The sequence below is a fragment of the Bison bison genome, unplaced genomic scaffold (assembly GCF_000754665.1).
Source record: "Bison bison bison isolate TAMUID 2011002044 unplaced genomic scaffold, Bison_UMD1.0 scf7180017864134, whole genome shotgun sequence".
Classification (NCBI taxonomy): domain Eukaryota; kingdom Metazoa; phylum Chordata; class Mammalia; order Artiodactyla; family Bovidae; genus Bison; species Bison bison.
Genome location: NW_011494706.1, coordinates 7,487,080 through 7,511,742, shown reverse-complemented (window position 1 = coordinate 7,511,742; position 24,663 = coordinate 7,487,080). Strand labels below are relative to the sequence as shown.

Sequence of the window (24,663 nt, the reverse complement as noted above, 5' to 3'; positions counted from 1 at the left end):
GTTCAGACATATAAAAAAAAGAGATCATAAGGGAGAAAAATGCTTTTTGAAAAGTTACCTCGGCTGACATAGCTTCGTTTTCTTCACTACTACCACAGCCCCTCCAGCAGCCCAGCTGTAGAAATCCCTGGCCTGAGTGTGTGTTGGGCTCTGCTGGGGCGTTTGCTGCTCCTTTTTGGCCTTCCAAGCTAGATACTGCCATGCTCACTCTGTATGTGGCTGAAATGGAGCCAGGAATCTGACTCCCTTGACGACACAGCCTCCTGCCGCCCTCTCACCTGGCTAGATGCACCCAGACACCTCAATGCTTTGTCCTTGCTGCCCCTCCCTTTGCTTCTGTAGGCGGCAGACAGTCTCAAAGGACATTTTTTTTTTTAAGTACTGTCCAATCCCATTGTATTCAGGTTACTCGCAAGTACCTCAGAAGGCCACAGAGGCAGAATAAGAGGTGGTATTAGTGTTTTTGTGTGCTGGGGACCATGTGCTATCTTTCAGCTCCTCACTGCCCTTCTCAGCTGGCCTCCGCACTGCCAGGGCCTTACAGCCTGCAGACTGTGTCTCCCAGGTGGCTTCCTATCTGGTTCTGTCATTTCTCAGCACTGGTATAAGAATTAGAGGATTGGAGAAAGCAAAGAGCTTTCCTTCCTTTCATTCCCTTCATCACCTGGTACAGCCTATCCAGGGTTAAGTGCTGGGAGGTGCGTTGACAAAGAAAAAAGACTTAATCCTCACTCACTCTCTCCCGGGGCAGAGCAGTATGCACGGCCCTCCAGACAGTAAGTGAGAGGTCACAGGAGTTAGCTGTTCATCTCGGTTTCAAGGACTCGGGAAGGCTCCTTGAGAGCCAGTTACCATTGAAGGACTTCACACTGTCACAGTCGTCTTCTTCTCTTGTATGTCCGTTGTATTTTAACCGTCCTAAAAACCAAGCCTTGAAACTAGTTGAAATAAGAAATCAAAACTGGTGCTCCATGAGCTCTTGGGGCCAGAATGGGGCAGGCAGCGATTTGCTACAGCTGGGTTGTGACATAGCCACCCCCGTCCCTTTTGAAGCCAGCACTGTATTTCATCCCTGACTGCACGGCCTCACTCTTCTTGCTTCCCCACTCACTCTCACTGCCAAATTAAGGGTCTTTCTGTTCTCTTTCCATCTCCTCTGCCCTTAGTCTCCATTCTTTCCTCCTCTTTTCATTTTTCCTCGCCCTTCCTTTGCCCATCCAGCTTCCCTTTTCTGTTACATTCGCTCTTCGTCTCTGTGTCCCATGCTCCTCTAAAGCCAGAACATGGTACTGGCAGCAGGAAACCTCTGCCTCATGGGAAAAGCCCTGCTCTGTTTCAGTTTTATCATAAACCACGGGACATTGGCATAATATTAGCCACGTGATTATGTTGAAATTTGATCTGCATTAATATTTAAATGTATGACTTGAATTCTGTAGAAAGTGTGTGTCTATACTCTTTACACTATAGATGTTCTGTGAAATTTTCCATTGGAATCTCTTTTAGAATGAAATTTTTGGTTCGACGGTGGCATCGAGTCACAAGTTCTGGTTCCATCAATATTAACAGGGATGGCTTTGGATTGAATCCAGGTGAAGTCAAAATAGAATTTTTTCTTACGTTGGTGATTTCTCTAAAATTACTGCATATATAATAACCTTCCAAATAATGTGTTCTGGGACCTGTGTTGTCCAAAGACAGAGCCCTGATAACTAACAAAGCTGAGGACCTTGCTGTTCTGAAGAGTAGTAAAAGAGCTGATTTTTATGGCACACTTGGTTCACACTAGCCCGACTTTTTTCCATGTGTTCTCACAATTCTGTGATGTAAGCACAATTACAGATGAAAAACTGAAGCACAGAAAGCTTTTGTCATTTGCAACAAATTACCCAGTAGGGGATGGTGGCCCTAGCTGTTGGCTCCAGAGCCCACTCTGTTCAACTGCATTTAAGGTTCTGGTTCGAGATAGGATTGCTCTTACTCTATTATGTGGAAGTTTCAATTTGAAGTTTTCACAATTTAGCAATATTAAACAGGTTTCTGGGTTTACCAATAGGTGATATAAAAGTTAAAATTCCTTCTCTCTATACTCAAACACTAGGGCTTCAGCATTTCAGGCAAAAGGAGGAGATGAGAAGCTGGGAAGCACACAGAGCTATAGATACACAGCATAACTGACATGTACTGGTAGTAAACCACCTTTTCCTCTTCTGTGCAGAGATAGAAGAAATATATTTGGTACTGTTCTAAATGAAGTGTTTTTGAAAATGCATCCCGGTGGCTCAGTGGTAAAGAATTTCCCTACTAACGCAGGAGACGCGAGTTCAATCCCTGGGTCAGGAAGATCCCCGGGGACGGGAATGGCAACCCCCTCCATTATTCTTGCCTGGAGAATTCCATGGACAGAGGAGCCTGGAGGGCTACAGTCCATAGGGTCACAAAGAGTCAGACATGACTGAGCACACACACATAGATCCTTATACTGAAACAGCTGAAATTTGAACCATGATGAATTCTGTGTTGTAAGTTAGTATGTCTTGGTTCCAGTTTTTTCCAATGAAAGTCAGCAGAACAGAGTGATAAAAGGACTTAATATTAACAGCATTAACAGTTTAATATTGTTAATCCACATTGCCTTTTCTCTCATAACATACACACTCAGACACTCCTCAGAGTAAGAAAATATTTTCTTAGAGCTATAGTTCCAGATTATCAGAAATTCTAATATTCAAAGGTTAAAAAAATAAGCTATACTATTGTTTCTCTAGCAATTTCTCTTGCTATTTCTGTAGCAAGAATAATTGAAAATGATTATAAATAGGAGATAGTGTAGTATAGTGCAGTATAGTCAGTCTTTTGAACCTTATCTGTTTTGTAGAAATTTTTCAAGGGCTTGGTATTTTTCTTTTCTTTACAAGGTACATTTTGGATTACTTTAGGTGCAGAAAAGACTGACACATTTTATCATTCTTCTGGCGGGCTGGAGCTTTATGGAGAACCGAGACATACTGCATACCGCTCAAGATCCGATCTGGACTATCCAAGGTCTCCTTTACCGTTTCAAAATAGGTAAGAGTTTGATAAAATCTATACCAGTGTTGTTATTGTTCAGTCACAAGTCATGTCCAACTCTTTGTGACTTCATAGACTATAGCACACTAGGCTTCCCTGTCCTGCACTGTCTCCTGGAGTTTGCTCAAACTCATGTCCATTGAGTTGGTGATGCCAACCAACCATCTCGTCCTCTGCCACCCTCTTCTCCTGCTGCCCGCCCAATCTTTCTCAGCATCAGGGTCTTTTCCAGTGAGTCAGCTCTTTGCATCAGGTGGCCAAAGTATTGGTGCTTCAGCTTCAACATCAGTCCTTATTCTAGCAACAGAGAATGAAGGACACTGTTGGGGCTTTGCAATGAAATAGCTAAACATGTCTTTAGTTATATATTGTTTACATAATCTAATGCCCAGAACCAAAAAGAGTTTTTGAATTTGTAGCTGGTTTCCAGGGGTAAAGGAAACAGCGTTGATCATGTGTTACTCGGTGTATGCGCTGTGGCTAGACATTAAGAAGGCATTAACTAAAACTGAGGCTTTGGAATTACGAAAAAAATCTCGGAAGTTTGCAGGACAAGATGCGTTTATACGTATGCAGCCTTCAGTGATGTTCTCGGCAGTAGCAGTTGTGCTGGGCATTCTTTTGATGACTTAGTGACTGCTTTGAATTTATTGACGAGTTTTTTCCTTAACACATGGCAGACTCAGAGGTGGGTGGATACATATAGATTGGGGAGTATACACGTGTTTTGCCTTTTGAGGGCAGGGGTGGAGGCAGGCTCATGAGTTACTTGCATTGTTTCTGGATAATTTGGATTCATCTTCATATTTTTAATCTCATAGGTACCCAGGCCTTCCAGCTGATTTAAACCCTGGTTCCTTAGCATGTTCTCAGCTTCAGAATTATGATCCTGACAGAGCCCTGACAGATTATATCACTCGGCTGGAGGCACTGCAAAGACGACTTGGAACTGTACAGTCAGGTACCCTCAGCTTAACCAAGTATTGGCAGCACCACAGTGCTAGATAGACCTGGAAATCTTTCTCTTTTTGAAATTCTTTGACTTTCCTCATTATTAATCAAGTTTTCTAGTTCAGTGCATGAGTTATCAGCTACCCTTTAGGAATTTAATACAAAACAGGATTTATCACCCTGGATCCCACTCTTCCCCCCAAAAATCCCTGCTCGTCTCATTGAGAAGATTAGGTGAGATGCACGATGAGCACCGATGTGCAGATACTCTGAAGCTTCCAGAGACTGCTGGAGGACTTGTTCCAAAGCAGTTGCTTCTGCGCATGCAGATAAGGCATAGGGAGGCGAGAGGAAGACACAGGTTCTGTAATCACTTAGTGCGGCTATAATCTCTGTTCCGACCTTGTGCTTTTGTGTATGATCCGAGGAACCCATCCTGGTCCAAAGACTGTAAGGATGACCTTTTATTTCTCTTCAAAAACACACAAAATATTTCATTCTTAGAAGTGGATTGTGAGAAAAACCTCTTTCCCTCTTTTCAGTTCATTCCTGATTCAAAGGTTTTAAATCACTTCAATTTAATGACCTTTAAGTCAACTTTCATACACACAGACACGCACATATTATATATATATATATATATAACTATTATTAGAGACCCTTTTTTCTGCTATTCCTACAAAATAGATAGGACTCATCACCAGTTGTTTTTAGTAGTTTATCTCTTCATACAAGAAATTGTCTAACTCAAACAACTTGTTGCTATAGGAAACTTTTATTATCATAGCTGGCCTTTGTTGGTCTGAGCATCTAAATTTCACAAGATGTTGAAGAGTGAAATGTTCTATAGAACATTCAGCCCGCAGGGCACTTTACAGAAAATCTTAATGTTAATCTCACTTAGCATGTTACGGAGACAGATACAGATGCTTTTGAATATATATATTCAAAATTTCCTTTTAAAAAAATCAAGTTTGAATAAAACTTCTTTAGGAGAAAACAAAGCATTTTTTCTTAATGATAGGGAATAATCTTCTGCCCATCATGAACTAGTTAGTCTAAGTCACAATCTGATCTGAAATCATTGAACTATCCTGTTCCTGTCTTATAGGTTCAACTCAGTTTCATGCTGGCATGAGAAGATAATCCTTTGAAACATCATGAATTGATTTTAAACAGATTTCCTTTTGTAAATCAATGGTTCTTTTGTGCTTTTGTATTGTGGATATTCAATGGGACCAATGCGAACACAGCTTATGATTGTATACAAAGCCCTTGCCAGCACACGAAAACTGGAATTTGTACATATAAGCACTGTGTATGTATTCATGCACAATAATCATTCAATTACATGTATATTTGTGGAATGCTAATTTAAATGATTAAATTATAAACATTGTGTTATTTATCTAATGGGTGAAAAGATTAAACTTTTGGCATTATGATACAGTTGAATGTGTAGCTTGAGGTGTCCTGCACTTTTCTTATAAGGCTACTGAAGTTACATGTTTCTGCCTAATATATTTGCTACTGGTGATGAAGACAGATAATATCACTTGTAGAGACCTATTTTTGTATAATGGTAGAAGTTTTGAATTTTATGGGGTATTTTGTCAAGTACTGAAATAAAAATGACTTCACCGTTTTAACTACACTGTATTTGAACCTTCTTCATTTTTTTATAATTAACATTTTATTACGTTTTTATTAAAATTATATTTACAGCACATGCTCACTTCTACAAATTATAATGTTCACAAGAGCTTAGGATGCAAAGCTAATGTTGCCCCGTCCTTCCTGCTCCAACCATAGACTCAAGGATAGTTTTTGATATTTTTAATTCTTTTGATAGACAACAATTAAACAGCTGCAGTATGTGCTAATACCTTTAGTTCCGGACATACCAGCTCCCGATATATTTTACTCAGTATGGTCTGTTGACTTTCCAATAAGACAGTTAACCTTGAATTTTCTACCACTGGGCTTCCTTTCCTTTCAGTATCAATATTATAGCAAATTTTTTTTTGTCTTCTGTGATTTTCTTTTATAACTTTAGAGACTATCTTAAACCTCTCCGTTTCTTTTCTTCATCAAGTTTTCATAGTAACTTTTGGTTTTCCAGTTCAAAAGGTGAGGATATTAATGTTCCCCCCTCACCCTCCCCTGAAATCTCCTGAAGCCACACTTTCCTATTATAGTGTCAAAGGTGTTAATATCTCCATGTATCTTACAATCAGCACCATATCTGCTATGTTTTTGTCCATAGCTTGACTTTAAAAATTGAAAATCAATAAAGCATCTCTAGCCTCAAAGCTATAGAAATGCTCTTCTGTGTTTTTCCATAAATACTAGGATCTCACTTCTTTTTTAAAGCCCATTTTTATGTTGTTTTATTTTTTCTCAATGCTTTCACTGAGAGAACTAAGACCCTGCAAGCTCCAAGGTGGGGCCAAAAAGAACCTTCTTCATTTTTAACGAGCCTTAGTTTTCAGTGCTTGTCTTAGTCTCTCCAGGCTGCTATAACAAAATACCATAGCCTGGGTGGTTTATTCAACAATAGAAATTTATCTCTCACAGTTCTGAAGGCTAGAAAGTCCAAGATCAAAGCACCAGCAGATTTGCTATCTGGTGAGAGTCTGTTTTCCTAATTTCGTAGACTTATTTTCTGTGTCCTCATATGGCAGAGGGGCAAGGGTAATCTCTAAAGTTTCTCTTATGAGGGCACTAATCCCACTCGTGAGAGCTCCACCCCCTTGACCTCATCACCTTCCCCACTCAAATACCAACAAATTGGGGGTTCACTTTCAAAATACAAACCTGGAGAGACACAAGCATTTGGCCTATGGTAGTATATATCACCTTATTATTTATCTCAAATATGTAGGATTTAGAGATTCCGAAAGTTGTCCTAATTTTAGAATTAAATATTACCGGGATTATTCTTTCCCCACATGGAGGAAGAGTCTTCCTGTGTGCCTTTGTATCAACTTTAAGTCTACATACAGTGTCGTTTAGAACCCAAGGGGGTATTTTTGTGATTAATCCATATGAGGGTTTTGTCTTAACATTAGATAGTTTACAATTTATACCAAGACAAACAGGCAATCTACATTCTTGGAAATTTCAAATTACCTAAATCTTCCATATTAGCAGCTAAGTCCCAATAAAGTGTTCTAGAATACAAATGTATTCTAAAACAGTTGAAGAGGGGAGCTCATGGGTAAAACTTTTTTTTAGCTAAGCACAGCTTTCTATTCAAGGTAATTCCACTCTAAGGGAGAATGAGAAAAGAGTGAGTAGGTATTCTGATCAGTTTCACTCCCATTGTTTCCCCATCAGCATCCTTATAACATTAGGCCTCCACAGTCAGACTTGTTAATGCTTCTCAATAATTAGTCTACTGTAGTTGAAAACTAAATTTTGTTAAATCTTATAACTATTCACTAAACATGAACCAGCCTTACCACAGTTTTTTTTGTGCCATGAACCTTTCTAGCAATCTCATTAAACTATGGATCCCTTCTCAAAATAATGCTTTTTGGATGTGGACCATTTTTAAAATCTTTGTGAATTTATTACAGTGTTGTTTCTGGTTTATGTTTTGGTCTTTTGGCCCCGAGGCATGTGGGAACTTAGCTCCCGACCAGGGGTCCAGCCTGCACCCCCTGCACTGGAAGGTGAGGTCTTGAACACTAGACTGCCAGGGGAGTCCCCAGAATACTGTTTTTAAAAACATACAGTATATAGGGTTGCAAGGGAACCAATTATATAGACATACTCAAACTTTAAAAAATTTTTGTGGTGAGTAAAGAAAGAAGATTTAACAGACTTATAATACCATAATTTCATAGTGATAAAAGTTATAAGACATCTATAATGTGATATGAAAAGTATCTGATTTCTGTTTGCAGAATCATGGATACTGCTAATACTAATGTGGTTACTTAAATTTATGAATAAAGAAAATATGGTTTGAAATTAGTACAAATAAAGATGGCACTTTTTTTTCCATCCCAGTTTCTAGATTCCTGAATTTTTCTCATCGAACCACACATTTCACAATTTATGAATACAGACTATATTCTCAAAGATAATTTAATGTGAAAAACTGAGCAACACAGATTTTTGCCTCACAAATAGCTTAACATGAGACCGCTAACCTTGTAAACAGAGCTGTAATATACAGTTGCATCTCCATTTATAATTTGAGTTGATTCTTGAACACAGGCTTCACAGAATTTGACCAGTGAGATACACTCCCAAGAAACCCTGCACTGGATTACCCTTGTCTTAAAGCCACAGTTCCTGATGTCAGGTTTTGTATTTAACAAGGAAAAAAAAAAAGCTTGTTAACCTAAATTAACAGAACTAATCACAAAAACCCCTGATTAGATTCTAGAGAGGAAATGGAAATCACCTTGGGCCAAAGAGAACAAAACTTATCCTTCAAGGACTTTATTTTGGATTTCCACACAGATGGAACTATGTGGACCCAGATACAAATTTATCAGGCAGTTAAATATGTGACATTCAGTAATTAGGTCCAGTCACACGAGCAGTCTTTTGTATTAATTATTTTTTAGGAAATATAATTAGTCATTGTCAGAAATCTGTTTGCTATGGACAGTGCTTCCAGCTATTTAAAGGTTATATTTTCCTACAATATAGCTCCATCATTGCTAAATATCATCATATCAAAACAATAGGATTCTCTTTTATCTAAGGCTTTAAATGTGAGTTTATTCCCTCCCCACCCATCCTTACATATACATACACTGCCCAATAAATGAATGAATAACCTAAGGCTTCCAGATATTTCACTGGGTTTTTGTACTTGGAGATCTAGTACAAGATCTGAATACTCTGAACTTTCTTGCCAAGAGCTATGTATGCTCTTCACACCTGGAAATTGTGTCATTTAGAATCTGACAGTTACCAAAGATCCTCACCCCCAAACTAATGAGCTTGATTTCCTTAAAGAGAGCATATGAAGTACCCATCATAAAACTATTAGGAAATTTCTGAAATGCCACTGGATTTGATGGCACTGAATACATAAAACCCGTAAGCTTAAATAAACTTGTTTAAAATTACAAACTCAAAAAACAAAGTATACTGGGAGTGGTTTCATAAACTTCATTCTCTTCGATGCTTTTGCGTTTTCCAGTGATGTTCACATTTTAGTCCCTTGCTGCCTTTTCATTTTGATCTTCGTTTGTATCTGATGATGGGTTTTTCAGGGGTGTGAATCATAGTTGTATAATTCACAGTGGGAAAATACCCATCAATGAGATCAAATTCATATAAACGAAGCATAGTGGACCAAATTGTCTTGATTTGAACATAGGCAAAATTCTCCCCAATGCAACGATGACGCCCTATAAAAGAAAAAAGAAGTTTCTATAACGGTTGAAATTCTTTCTTATCTCCTTGAGTCTGGAGAAATAAAAGTTGTTTATCTACGGTTAATTAAAGGTGAAAAACAGATACACAGATACTATAGTAAAGAGACATATTCTTTTCATAACAATGTAAGTAACCATAAAAAGCCCAAGAGATTTTTAATGTCTGTTAGGAGAAACAGCACCAGGGGTATTATACAATGATTTTTCCAATTGTTTTTTCCGGAAACCTAGTATCTATCTAGGTTAAATATATGTAACGTTTGAAACACACAGTGGTGATCAAGTTTGGAGATACACTAGAACATTCAGAACATCTCTCCCAAGAGACCCATAGTTAAAAGTTAATAATATGAACCTGCCAATCAAAACTTTAAATGCCATTTCAAATGATAATGGAAAAGGAATTTAATATACTGAAAATAGCAACACATCAAAATGTAAAGGGTCATATACATATAAAAACTGATAAGCTGATTCTAAAATGCAGAGAGAAATGCAAAGGACTAGATCTCCAAAGCAATCTTGAAAGAGAAGAACCATGTTGCAGGACCTAAGACTTCAAATCTGACTTCATTACTAAAGGCATCATAACCTCTGATAATGTGATTCGTAATAAATATGTATTTAGTCTTCCATTCTTGGCACAGAGTTCCTCAAACCACTGGAATTTCTTAAGTGAAGAGAGCAATAAAGTTCAAAGAAGAAAAGAGCCTTTTGTTATTCACAACAAGCCCCCTTCAAGCACAACTTGAATTTGCAAATGAGGTGACTTTTGGGGGTGGGGTGGCACACCCAGAGAGGGCATGCAGCTGTGTACCCCTTCCTTCTGCTTTGCTCTGTGCTTCTCTTCTGTCAGGCTATTCCTGAGTTGTATACTTGTGCAGTAAACCAGCAGTCCACCTGACCTGCCTCCTGAGAAATCTGTATGCAGGTCAAGAAGCAACAGTTAGAATTGGACATGGAACAACAGACTGTTTCCAAATCAGGAAAGGAGTATGTCAAGGCTATATATTGTTATCCTGCTTATTTAACTTATACGCAGAGTTCATCATGAGAAACCCTGGGCTGGATGAAGCACAAGCTGGAATCAAGATTGCCAGGAGAAATATCAATAACCTCAGATATGCAGATGACACCACCGTTATGGCAGAAAGTGAAGAGGAACTAAAGAGCCTCTTGATGAAAGTGAAAGGGAGAGTGAAAAAGTTGGCTTAAAGCTCAACATTCAGAAAACTAAGATCATGGCATCTGGTCCCATACTTCATGGCAAACAGATGGGGAAACAATGGAAACAGTGACAGACTTTATTTTGGGGGGCTCCAAAATCACTGCAGATGGTGACTACAGCCATGAAATTAAAAGATACTTGCTACTTGGAAGAAAAGTTATGACCAACCTAGGCAGCATATTAAAAAACAGAGACATTACTTTGCCAACAGAGTTCCATCTAGTCAAAACTATTGTTTTTCCAGTAGTCATGTACGGATGTGAGAGTTGGACTATAAAGAAAGCTGAGCGCCGAAGAATGATGCTTTTGAACTGTGGTGTTGGAGAAGACTCTTGAGAGTTCCTTGGACTGCAAGAAGATCCAACCAGTCCATCCTGAAGGAAATCAGTCCTGAAATATTCATTGGAAGGACTAATGCTGAAGCTGAAACTCCAATACTTTGGCCACCTGATGCAAAAAGACCCTGGTGCTGGGAAATATTGAAGGCAGGAGGAGAAGGGGATGACAGAGGATGAGATGATTGGATGGCATCACTGACTCGATGGACATGAGTTTGAGTAAACTCCAGGAGTTGGTGATGGATGGGGAAGCCTGGCGTGCTGCAGTCCATGGGGTCGCGAAGAGTCAGACACGACAGAGCGACTGAACTGACCTGACTAAAACCAGCAGTCAGTAAGCAAACTTTTTGGAGTTCTGCGAGCTATTCTAACAAATTATGGAAGCTCAAAGAAGGGGTCTAGAGAACCTCGAGTTTACAGTCAGTTGGTTAGAACAGGTACCAACCTGCACTTGTAAATGGCATCTGAAGTGGTGGGGGACCTGAGCCCTTCACCAGTGGGGTCTGCACTAACCCCAGACAGAAGCCAGGTAAGTGTCAGTTTAGAAATGGTTCCTCTTTGGGGCAGAATTTGGGCTTGATAACTAATGCCCCTTCCAACAGCTTGAACAATCTGACTCTTCTATGTTATGTATATGGTATACCATTTTTGAATTTCTTTAGTAAATAGTTATCAAGATCAAAAGTTTCCAAAGGACTTTATACTTTGATTTATGTGAGGAAAAGGTGTGACCAATGATAAACAAGTCACGGCACTTAAATGGTCTTTTTGGAAAAATCAAGTAAGTCGTAGAATACAGTTTAATCTGTACAAAGTGCCAATGACTAGAGGAATTACTGGAGGAACAGCAGTCAGCCTGCATTATTTTAGGATCTTAATCGAAATGCATAGGTGTGCACACTTACGCACTATCTGTCCAAACTTCAGTTCAGTCACTCAGTCGTGTCTGACTCTTTGCAACCCCATGGACTGCAGCATGCCAGGCCTCCCTGTCCATTACCAACTCCCGGAGCTTACTCAAATTCATGTCCATTGAGTTGGTGATGCCATCCAACCATCTCATCCTCTGTCATCCCCTTCTCCTCCTGCCTTCAATCTTTCCCAGCATCAGGGTCTTTTCCAATGAGTCGGTTCTTTGCATCAGGTGGCCAAAGGATTGGAGTTTCAGCTTCAGCGTCAGTCCTTCCAATGAATATTCAGGACTGATTTCCTTTAGGATGGACTGGTTGGATCTAGTTGCAGTCCAAGGGACTCTCAAGAGTCTTCTCCAACACCACAGTTCAAAAGCATCAATTCTTTGGCGCTCAGCTTTCTTTATAGTCCAACTCTCACATCCATACATGACTACTGTCCAAATTTAAAGAACATTATAAGAATACATAGACAAAGAACCAAAAAGCTCACTAACAATCCAGAAAAGCTTCTGTGCCATTGCTGTTTTCTGAAATGCTGATTATCTCAGCATATTTAGCTTGAATGCCCAAATGGTGTGCTAACTTCAACGGTTCTTTAAAACAGAATTCACAAAGAGCTTTAAATAGCATGATAAAGGAAAACAGGGTAGACTACAAAAATCAGAACTATAAAACTAGATGGGTTACAAAAGGCAATAGAACACTATATAAGGATTCACAGAACTATTTTCTTTAGTACAAATGAAATATTTCTTCCAACCTGCAAAGGTTACACTCCTAACAAATGTCTGCAGGCATGTCCCCTAAGAAAAGGGGAAGATATTTGTAAATAAAATTCACATGGATTATTTAACAAATATGTTACCAGAACTATTCAAATATGAAGTGTAATCATCTTACCAGCTCCAAATGGCACGTAAGCAAACTTCTCTCCTGATGCTGGGCTGTCCTCTAAGTAGCGGTCAGGATTGAAGTCCAGACGCTCTACCCATGAGTCTTTAAGTCTCTGATTGACAGTAGGAGACACACACACCTGGTGTCCTGGAGGAATGGTGTACCCTGCCACAGTCTGCAGGTGAAAGCAACACATTTCATAACCTTAAAATGCTCTACCCAATAATCAGATCATTGTATAATAAAGCACTAGTATACATGAAATATACATATGTTTTAAAACTGGCTAGTAGACAGGCCTTGCCTGGAAAATCCCATGGACGGAGGAGCCTGGTGGGCTCCAGTCCATGGGGTCGCTAAGAGTTGGACACGACTGAGCAACTTCACTTTCACTTTTCACTTTCATGCGTTGGAGAAGGAAATGGCAACCCACTCCAGAGTTCTTGCCTGGAGAATCCCAGGGACAGCGGAGCCTGATGGGCTGCCATCATGGGGTCGCACAGAGTTGGACACGACTGAAGCGACTTAGCAGCAGCAGCAGTAGACAGGCCAATTAAAAATTATTTTAACTTCAGATGATTTCCATATGACACAACATTGGGCTGGAAGGATATACACAAATTTTAAAAAATCATAATGCCATGGGCCTGGGGATGGGATTTCAAGAAGCCTTTCACAATCCAATTTACACAGTTCCACAGTGACAATTACTTATAACAACATATATGTTATTTTAAAAAAACAAGGACAAAACACACTTCCATTGTAAAAGCCCGAATTGTAGGGAGATCGGGTGAGCATGTATACTGTCTGCAATTATGTAAAAATATCTATATATCTAGAATAGGTAAAATTGAAAATTATTTACAAGTGATTATTCTACGTTTTTAAAAATTCTCTTTGATATTACACTATTTCTTTTTGATAAATACAACTTGGGGCCACAGAGGAAAAGCTCTAGCCAGGAGACTCACCAGAGGAGTTTTGGCCAGTCTCATCATGGTCATTATAGGAGGTCGAAGTCTTAATGTTTCTTTTATACAGCGATCAAGTAAATTGAGATCCTTGAGCTAAAAAGAGAAAAATTTTCCAGGTTTTACAAACATTTAAGCATACTGCAAGAGGATACAAACAAGTTCAGAGTAGCTGAATAAAAAGTTTTATTACTGTCCATGGTCAGCAAAGAAAAAGGCATGATAACAGATCACTCTGACGAATGGCATGGTAAGGACCTGCAAAAATTTACCCATCGAAAACATGAAAACATTAGCAAAAATCATCAATTTCAGCTTTTTCAAAACATGTACACAAATGTTTATAGCAGCATTATTCATAGTATCCTAAAGGTGGAAACAATCCAAATGTCAATCAACTGATGAAGAGGTTAATAAAAGTGGTATAGCCACACGATGGCTACAAATACAGTAACAAATATGTTACCAGAACAAACTATTCAAATATGAAGTGTAATCATCTTACCAGCTCCAAATGGCACGTAAGCAAACTCTCCTGATGCTAGGCTGTCCTCTAAAGTACTGATATATGCTACAACATGGATTAATCTTGAAAACATGCTAACTGAAAGAAGCTAGTCACAAGAGACCACATACTGTATGATCCCATTCATATGAAATGTCCAAATAGGCAAATACAAAGAGACAAAATATAGATTAGTGGTTGCTAGAGGCAGGGGAAATGGACTGCTCATGGCCCTCTTTTGGAAGTGGTGTAAACATTTTCAAATGAAACTCTGATGATGGTTTCACAATTCTGAAAATACTTTTAAAAACCAGTAGATTATATACTTTAATAGGTGGATTAATTATGTAATTAGCTATCACTTTAAAAATTACTAAAATCAGGAATTAAAAGGAGACATCACTATTGACCTAATAGAAAAGAATGACAAGAGAATACTTTAACTGTTTGCCAACAAATTAGATAACCTAGATGAAACAAATTCCTAGAAAGACACAAACTGCCAAAAACTAACTCAAAAAGAAATTGAACAGATTTGTAAAAAGTGAAGACATTGAATTAGTAATCAAAAACTACCCACAAAGAAAGCACAGGCCTAGATGGCTTCACTGGTTAATACTACCAGACATTTAAGAAAGCAGTAATACCAGTCCTTCACAAAGCCTTCCTAAAAGGAAAAAGAGGAGGGAACACTTCCAAACTCCTTCTCTGAGAACCAATAATAAACCCTGACACCAAAATCTGTCAAATACATAACAATAAAACTATAGTCCACTATCCCCTGTGAATATTGTCCAAAAGTCCTCAACAAAATACCAGCAAACAGATCTAGGATTAGGACATTTCAGGGGAGGCTATGATGAATTTTCTAAACATAATCAATTTAATCTATAGTATATAGAAGATCCCAAATTGTCCCCTTTAACAATCAGCCACACACACTCAGTATCATAAGCAGCAATGGAACTGAAAATCCCACAAACCTGGTCATAAGTCAGAGGAGGCAGATTCTCACCACAGACTGTTTTCTGTTCTAAGAAACATTTTTCTTGAAGTGTTTTGTCTCTGGCCAAAAAGAAGCCCATCCAGGCACTGGTAGTTGAAGAAGTATGCTGCCCTGCCAAGAGCAGTCCAATAAGCATGCCTGCTACTTCATCATCCGTCAGAGGACGCCCATCCCTACAGAATGGACCACATACACAAATTTAACATTTGCAGGTGCACTTCATGCCCCAACCTTTACATAAAAATTAGTTCATTTCTTCTCTTGCATTTACCCATCACAAGTCCAAATTTTTTTTTCCCCTTTAGAGAAGAGAGGCCAATAAAAAATATGACATTGATTACAAAGACTTCATTGCAGTTTACTAGCAAACTTTTCACATGCACAGTACTAAATTCCAGTAAGGCACAGGATCCCAGTAATTTATGTCTCATCCATTTAAGAAGTTCAAAGGTCATATCTACTAATTTTTGCCAGTATTTTTACTTTTTAAATGTACATAATATTTAACTATTTTAATGTGGAATTTCCTGCTTCAGTTTAATATGTGATCTGAAGAGCTCTTACTTGTAAGTAGACTCTAGTAAAGTTTGGAGAATGTCATCAATTTTTTCTCCTGACTCTCTGCGTTTCTGGATTGCCTTGTAGAAAATATTCTTGATCTCCCGATGAGCTCTGTCCCTGCGTCTGTAATTCAAACATGAAGATGACTTTTAAAAAGTAAGCAATACTTTCAGGCATCAATTGACAAAACTCAGAACCAAGAGGAAAAAAAAAAGAATCCATGAAAATCTTATATTGTTAGGAATTTCTAAGGTCCTTAAGGACAGGAAATGTGTTATAACATACTTATCCCTGATTCTGAACATACTACCTATGTTGTAACTGAAAACTCAAATGATTACTCCTTTACAACCATTTTCCATTTTAAAAGAAAGCAGAAATACACCTTTATATTAACAGGAAATTCCAATTTTAAGCAAGTTAATTCTTGAAGTGGACAGACTCACTCTGGTTCTTCTATAGGATTTCAAATTTGAGTAACTCCCATTCCTCACTTGAACAGAAATGAATCAATAAAGGCTACTAATAGGCAAAACACTAAGCTACATGTCAAGTCCCGTGAGCAGTGTTTCTCTGTATCACAGATGATCCTTGCTCTTAAGGAGATCACAACAGGCTGACAAGGAGACAAAGAAAGGTATGGATACTTCAAAGCACAGAAACTTCACAATAAACTACAAATTAGTCAAATACTTTGAAGTGCTTAGAAAGCTGCATCACTTCTAGGTAGAGTTCAGGAACTGTCCGGAGTACACGGAATATGTGGGACATGTGGGTTTTAAAGTATCAGGACAGTCAAATTAACCTTTCTAAAACTGAAACTTAACCTTAAATGAGCTCACTATGTAAAAAAAATGTTGAATTCTTACAGAAGAAGGGAGGCTCATAACCCCCCAATTTGCTTCTATATTTAATTTTTATTTTTGTTAATGCAAAGCAAACCAATAGTACGGTAATTAAACACACAGGGAAATGACCGAGCATCGTCTCTTCGTCCATACCTGAAACTAGGCAGAGGGAGCCAGCCTGGCAAAAGCCAGGCTGCATGGCTAAAACCTCCATCCAAATCCGCATACAGTTGTGCCACCTTCTCGTTGAGTTGACTTCTGATTTCCTTTCCATGTAAACAATGGCTGGCTGTTAAAATGATGAGCTCAGAAAGAGCTTCAAACAAATCTAGAGGGAAAAAGATCATTCCCATTACTATTGCCCAAAATTCTTTTGAAATGTTGTTTTCTTAGAGACGCAAAAGTACTATGAAGGAAATGAGAATAAAAATTTAACTCGTTAACCAACAAGATCCTTTTCACACCATCGAAAAATGCCTGTAGACAGGCTACAATAAAGAGAAACCAAAGGCAGCCCACCTCTTTGGATAGCCAAGATAGATGGCACGGAGGTAACTAAAACCTCACTCAGACTCATGAGCCCTTCATCTCAAAAAGATAAAAGTGGGAAATTAATAAGTGAGGAAAAAAAAACTGAAGTCTTGAAAAAGTCTTAAAAGAAAACTAATCACCATCTTGTATATGCAAACATTAGAGACGGATGCATCAGGTAAGCACACCTGGATGACACTGTAAAAGCCACAACAATTACCCAGTCGATATCCTGTTCTTTGATTCCATGCTCACCAAACGAACTTCTAGTTGTCATTTGGCTTTCCAGTTAGACTGCCAATAAAGAGAAGTGCAGCAAATATTATGCTGTTCTTTGTCCCATAATTGCATCTCACTTGTACTTACTCAGTTAGCATTCTCATTTATACATCAGCTTCTCATAGAATAGCAAGTATGTCACATAAAATTTAGGTCTGTTAAATACAACCAGGTTCCTGGACCTTTTAAAGAAGCTGAAGACTAGATCTAGAATGTGATGACCTACATAGTAGTCTTACTGCCCTGTAGACAGATGTTGCTTCCTGCTAGGGCTATGGCAATGGTTTCGATGGCAACACTTAATTGCAATCCAGTATAAAAACTGGATTCACAGAGTCCAAAGAAAGTTATGTTACATTCAATATATTCCCTACATAATGCAAGAAAGCACATAATAACGTTGTTTTTTTAATTTCTATTGGGAACAGCTAAAATCGCTCTTTTGGTAGTACAGCAAGCTTATGTATTTAAACTTACATTTTTGTTGAAATAAATCATTCCCATACAACATTAGAAAAATAATGTATTACATATATAATTTAATCTTTTAGACTTCAAGTTGCTGACATGGAGGGCAAATTTTTTTATTTTATATATTATCTTAAAATGACTTTGAATGTAAGTTTTACATTTGGTTTATTTCAAAATTCAATCATGAATCATTTTTATGTAATTGAGCTAAACAATATGCACATTAATTAAAATATTTTAAGATTTTGCTAAGTGAGCAACAATAATTACTTCCGCTCAAGTCTTTTAACTCCATAACGTGTTCATTTCATTAAATATAAGGTGGTTTTGCTTCCCAGGTAGCATGAGTGGTAAAGAGCCTGCCTGCCAATGCAGGAGACATTAATAGGTGTGGATTCAATCCATGGATCAGGAAGATCCCCCGGAAGAGGGCATGGCAACCCACTCCAGTGTTCTTGCCTGGAGAATCACTTGGACAGAGGAGCCTGATGGGCTACAGTCCACGGGGTGGCAAAGAGTCAGACACGACTGAAGCAATTCGGCATGCATGCATCCAAGGTGGTTTTACACGTGCTGTAGTTTGCTCTTTACACACACATACACACACACATTGTTAAAATTTCTAGTCACAGAAAAGTAGACATATTAGGACAAATGAAAAACCAAAACATTGTGCTTACTTTTTTCTCCACTTTCTCCCCAACTTTTAAAGTATTCTTTTGTTTCTTTTTCAATTATAGACACGTGCTGTCTAAAGTGGGCTATGTTAAGACCACTTTTCAACATTTTCTTCTGCTCCAAGAAAACCTTCAAAATATTAAGGGTATACAAGTATTAAAACACAGTTCTGTTTTACCATGAGACTCATTTGGGTTATTATAACTCTTTAATACACAAAGAAAGCAGTCTTCCAAAAAATTGAAATTAAAGAGAAAATAATTTTCTTCACCACACCAGATAAAACTTCATGCATATATCTGAAGTAATATGTAGTAGACACATGCTATGCAGGTCCAATTCAAATGATAAATTAGGAACCCCACTTCTGGCCTTCCTTCCTAATACATACATGCTTTCCCCACTCTTGACTCCAAGGCTGCCTCCTCCTATTCCATTATATTCTAGTCTTCCAACCCAACCCAGATGCCAACACAATCTCCCAAAGGTCCATTATGCTTTGCTAATATTTTTATCCTCTTTCACATATTCTACCATTTATTCCCAAACAAATATCATTCCTCACTCACACTATCTTCCAAAAGTTTAATTAGAATGTAATACAGTGGGAATAAATTCACACTAAGACAATATACCCTTTGGGGAAGTTCTAAAATAAACCCTTTGGTTTATTTTATATTTTTTATTTATTTTATATATCCAACCAGAGGGATTAACCTAGGCTTTCGCTTTTGGTCTTAAGGAGAGCTGTTCATTCCTCCATACCTCCTCAATCCCCAGAAGCAACACTGAATGTCAATTCTTAGCTGCTACACTAGAGTACTAGGTAATGCATGGTACATTGATAGCCAGAGCCTGCACCAAGTAATTAAGCTAATTATTGGATGCATTTTATACCAAGTTGCAGTACTTAAATATTTGCCTTTGGGGGAGCAAAGAAATCACACAAACTTCTAAAACCAACAACATCTAGCTCAGAAGAACTCTCATCCTAGAATTTCAGGTAGGAGGTGGGAAAGTATTAATAGGAGGCCCTTCTAATGAAATGAGTTTTTCCTTCTTACTACCTCAAATCAAATGCTAACACGCTAAGTTCTCATTGATTCTATTAATATTGCTTTGCACAGGTAGCCCTTTAAAATTGTTTGTTTAGTCCACACCAGCAGCTAATACCCATTCTCTGTCAGCTACCCTGGGTTTTCCTTCTTATAAGTGCCTCCTGATTCTTCAGAGTTTTGAGGCAAGGAATAATCTCTTCTCTACTTTAGCAATACAGCTTACACTACTAGCTATAAATTGTATAGTGCAGATTTGTCTTTCTTCAAGCTAACCACGTCACCTACTGTATTAGGCACATCATAGGCAACTCCCTTCCCAAACACAGGTGTCGTCAGACGACTGTAGACTTCCTCGGCATTCAAGTCTTCATTTTTACTATTAAAAAGCAGTGCAGCAGCCTCACTCCCCAGCAGGTAGGTAAACGTCTTTCCCACCATGGTAAAACTAAATACAGGTCCATACTGAAGAGAGAAAAGTACCCACAGTGATGTTACCAAAAAATCTGCAAGCGCTAAGACACTCATCTTAAATAATATAATAATACATTGTTGAAGATCAAAACATTCACAAACCTTAATGCAATTCTTCCCCCCGTCTTTGTCCAAATGTATAATTACGTTCATCCAGTTCCAAATAAAATATAAATAAAACTTTCTATTCTGCTTTTTTCACTCCTTATATTGAAAATATTTTCTATCTTTCACAGACATCATATTAACTGTTCTTTCTATGGTTGATGTGTCCATTTTTTATTTATTATAGGCAATTATGTAATGAATATCTCTGAGAATATAGATATTTTTTCCCTTTGATTAAAAGTAACTTTACAGGAGTAGCCAAAGAATATGACCTTTCCTAAAGTTATTGCTATGTGGAGATACCAGAATTTTATTTAGTTATGAGTCTTACCACCTAGTTTTTAATTAGTGACTTTCCATAGCTGTTATGTTAGATGGCACCCCATTCCAGTACTCTTGCCTGGAAAATCCCACGGACAGAGGAGCCTGGTGGGCTGCAGCCCATGGGGTTGCGAAGAGTCAGACACGACGGAGCGACTTCCCTTTCACTTTTCACTTTCATGCATTGGAGAAGAAAATGGCAACCCACTCCAGTGTTCTTGCCTGGAGAATCCCAGGGACAGGGGAGCCTGGTGGGCTGCTGTCTGTGGGGTCGCACAGAGTCAGACACGACTGAAGTGACTTAGCAACAACAAATGAGTCTTACCACTATCTCACCAACACTGAATGATCTCATTTTTAATTTTTTTGTTAATCTGGTTAGGTGCTAAATGCTTTGCTTTGCAGTTTTCTGATTACTATTAAAGATTTCAGTTACTGGGGATACAGTCATGAACAAAAATACTATCTCTGACTCAAGAAACTCCAGTCTATTTAAATAGATGCAACTCAACTGAGTAAGTGCATTAACAAATGTAAAATTACAAATGTGACAAGTACTAGACAAAGGAAAGCAACTCTTCGATGAGAGAACCTGATAAAGGGACTAAAAAGAGAAAAAGACACCAGAGCTGAGACCTAAAGCATGGTAGGGGTAGTAGTTAGCCTGATGGCAGAGCATGCGCAGAGTTCTAAAGGTAAAAGAGAAGGTAAGGATGTGATGAGGGTAGAGTCTATCTAGTGGGGCCATACAGAGCCTTATCAGCCACATTCAGGGAGTTGTATCCTTGCAAGCAACGGAATGAGATGGAAGGTCTTAAACTGCATGGGAGAGATACTAATCTGTGCATATTTTAAAAGAAAGATCCCTCTGGCTCCTGGATGGAGAGGAGGGAGGGATAGGAGCTGAAGGAAAGCCAGACGACCAGCGAGCCTGTTACAGGAACCTGATGATGAGCACTCGGGACAATGTAATGGAGAGGCAGTGGAGACAGAAGCAGAAGGATATGGAATTATTTTGAAGAGAAAATCTGCAGGCTTGGGAATGAATTGATGGATGGAGCAGGAAGTGTCAAGAGTGAATCCTAGGCTCCTGGTACACTGCAAAACTGGCAGAACAATGATGAGGAAGGTGAACAGAAAGGACCATCAGGATTAGAGAGAGAAAAATCAAAGGGTCAGATTTTTTAAATGTTTGATTTCAGATGACTTTGGACAACCAAGAAAAAATAATGTGGGAGGTGAATATCCAGGTCTGAAGCCCAAGAAGAGACCTGAACCAGAGACTTTAATTTGGGTGTCATTTACATCTGGCTGGGCTTTCCAGGTGGTGTAGAGGTAAAGAATCCACCTGCAATGCAGGAGATGCGGTTCAACCCCTGGGTTGGGAAGATCCCCTGGAGAAGGGAATGGCAACCCACTCCAGTATTCTTGCCTGGGTAATTCCATGGACAGAGGAAGCTGGTGGGTTACAGTCCACGGGGTCACAAAGAGTCAGACACAACTGAGAGACTAACACTTTCACACTCTCACTTCATGTGGCTAAAAACTGAAGCTGCAGGTAGGGACAAGATCAGGTAGGAAAGAATAAAGGCCAAGGACCAAACCTCAGTGAATCCCAACAGTAAATGGCCAAGCGTGAGCCCACAAATGAGTTAGGAAAGCAGCATTCACAGAAGCAGAAGAAAAAGTGAGAGAAGCCACAGCTAAGGTGGGAGTGGTCATCACTGACAAATACAGCTAAGTTCACTACATTAGGACATGGTGCTCATTAGCGAAGGGGTTGAAAGACAGACTAGAGTGGACTAAAGAGTAAGTGAGGAGGTGTGGAAACAGAGACTAAGTACAGAAACTTGCTGGAGGGGGAGGGACATGCGAGGGGCTTAGAAAATTCCACAGATGCATGGTTAAAAAAAAGGGGTCAATTATTAATAGTATCCATGTTAACTGTGATCAGTGAATACAAAATTGAGGCCAGTGGTTTTTAAACCATAGTTGCCAGAACTAAATTTCCTCAGAGATAATCGTAGAACAAAGGAGAACATAACAGGGTCTCTAAGACCCCTCCAGCTCTTAATCCAGAAAAACTCCAATTTTATCTGTTACCTCTACTAGGGATAAGCATAAGATTACATTTTTTTTAATATTCCACCATTTAAAAGAAAATTGGAAAAGCACTAATTTCTTTTCCTTTAATGATTTGTAACACTTACCTTCTCATATGCATCTTCTAGGAATTCAATTGGACTTTTCCCAAATGCTATAGCATGTCCAAGGAATGGAATTGGAGAGACAATGTATGGTGGACTTTTCTGCAAAAGAAAACAAACAAAAAAACTTCGAGTTTACATTTCCTATTATAAGACATTCAGTTTAGTTTCACAATTCAAAAAGAAAGAAAGAAAGAAACTTGTCCTTAATATTAAGAAGTTACCAAAAGATGAAGCACCAAAAGTAACTTCACAACAAGTAAATCGCAAATACCTTAGACCGAGCAGCTTTGGGAAAAAGAAGAGAAACTCAAAACCTGGTATAAGATAAATGACCAAACATCACAGTACTGCAATTAGGCTCTAGGCAACTTTCCTAACCATAAGTAAAAAAAAAAACAAAAAAACACTAAACTCAAACTATGGTTTCTTGAGCGCTTATTTCTACTACCACTCACAGTTTTAGTCCCCAAATCTTGCCTAAATCTTTAGTCCCACAATGGGAAAAAAACAGAGTAACTTGAGGGAAAGAAGGGAAATGTTTAAGATGCTACATTCCTCATTACGGTCAACAGAACACATTATCATGCTTCTCTCAAGGAATGATCTAGATCCACTGATTTTAATGAGAGAGAAAATCAGTTCTAGCAGGAACATTTTAGCACTCACTATAAAAGGTACTTCTGGGCTTCCCAGATGGCTCAATGGTAAAGAGTCAACCTGCCAAAGCAGGAGACATAGGTTCTGGGCGGGAAGATCACCTGGAGGAAATGACAACCCACTCCAGTATTCTTGCCTGGAGAATTCCATGGACAGAGGAGCCAGGCAGGCTATAGTCCATGGGGTTACAGAGTCTGACAAGACTGAACCACTGACCACGCTGGCTTAAAATGTACTTCAGATGCCCCAAAATGAGACTCACAGATTACAGCATCAAGTCTCCTGAAATCAAACGTGCAGTTATGAAAAAGGACAATAGTCCTCATATCCTTCGTAGTCTCAAAGAGAAAGGAGCTCTACAAACTCACTCTTTGGACAATAGTAGCAACAATCTTAAAATACTACAGTCGTCTTTCCAAAGATAACACTTCCTGAAAAACACCACACATGGGGGGAAAAAAAAACTGCCTCGTGCCTGTTAGAGGTCAAACAAAAATCATTTAAAAACTACTTCGTCAAAAAAAAAAAACAAACCACTTGTGATTTCCACTGTCAGTAAAAAACGTATTCTATTGTCAATGCTACTTGGTTTGGCTAAAACGCATTCATCACATATATTTGGGAAATAGAAGCCAGTGGTCAGTAAAGGCTCTAAGTTAGAGAATCTGATATTTTATTAGCATCATAGGAAGGTCCCTGCAACACTCATGACGCTCACTCTACCAAACTAAACACATTCCTCTCCATAGTGATGTAAAATCGGCACTGGGGGTAACGACACAGCCCATAGAACACTGAACCACTCAAGGGTAGCCACCTAGGATGACGACCACCAGGGCCGAAGCTGCCCCAAATATCACCAACAGGGCCCCCACCAGGGCTGAAACACCCCTTACGGCGGCCAGTACCGTCATCTGGACGCTCAGGGCCACAGCCGCCACCCCGACCCTGGCCATTAGGGCTACCGATAGTGCCTCGGTCAACAGAGGCATCACTAAGACCACAGTCGCAGCAAACACGACCCCAACGAGGACGAGGCACGCGACCGACATCAGGGCACCCAGCACCAAGCTCAGCAAGGTCAGGGCAGTCTCGACCGCCCGTGCAACCAGAATCGGGGCTGCTGCCTCTCGACTCCCTCCCAGCTCCAGCCTCCAGCGTGCCCGCCGCCACTTCCCGGCAC

The 24,663-nt window shown here is 39.1% G+C and overlaps 2 protein-coding genes across 2 annotated transcripts in view; one reads left to right on the top strand and one right to left on the bottom strand.

The window, feature by feature from the left end:
- AKAP9 (A kinase (PRKA) anchor protein 9) overlaps positions 1-5,675 on the top strand; it is a 153,800-nt gene extending 148,125 nt beyond the window's left edge. The window contains exons 49-52 of the mRNA XM_010839819.1: positions 1,507-1,592; positions 2,919-3,069; positions 3,894-4,033; positions 5,135-5,675. Of these exons, the coding sequence (XP_010838121.1) occupies positions 1,507-1,592; positions 2,919-3,069; positions 3,894-4,033; positions 5,135-5,169 (412 nt within the window). The 3' untranslated portion in view covers positions 5,170-5,675. The remainder of the gene's footprint in view (positions 1-1,506; positions 1,593-2,918; positions 3,070-3,893; positions 4,034-5,134) is intronic.
- A 22-nt stretch (positions 5,676-5,697) lies between these two features.
- The window catches only part of LOC104988467 (lanosterol 14-alpha demethylase), a 19,532-nt gene continuing 566 nt past the window's right edge, over positions 5,698-24,663 (bottom strand). The window contains exons 2-10 of the mRNA XM_010839807.1: positions 22,824-22,922; positions 19,999-20,175; positions 18,658-18,784; positions 16,850-17,024; positions 15,852-15,971; positions 15,265-15,460; positions 13,777-13,872; positions 12,809-12,977; positions 5,698-9,401 (exon numbers count right to left, since the gene is read on the bottom strand). Coding sequence (XP_010838109.1) covers positions 9,223-9,401; positions 12,809-12,977; positions 13,777-13,872; positions 15,265-15,460; positions 15,852-15,971; positions 16,850-17,024; positions 18,658-18,784; positions 19,999-20,175; positions 22,824-22,922 — 1,338 coding nt within the window. The 3' untranslated portion in view covers positions 5,698-9,222. The remainder of the gene's footprint in view (positions 9,402-12,808; positions 12,978-13,776; positions 13,873-15,264; positions 15,461-15,851; positions 15,972-16,849; positions 17,025-18,657; positions 18,785-19,998; positions 20,176-22,823; positions 22,923-24,663) is intronic.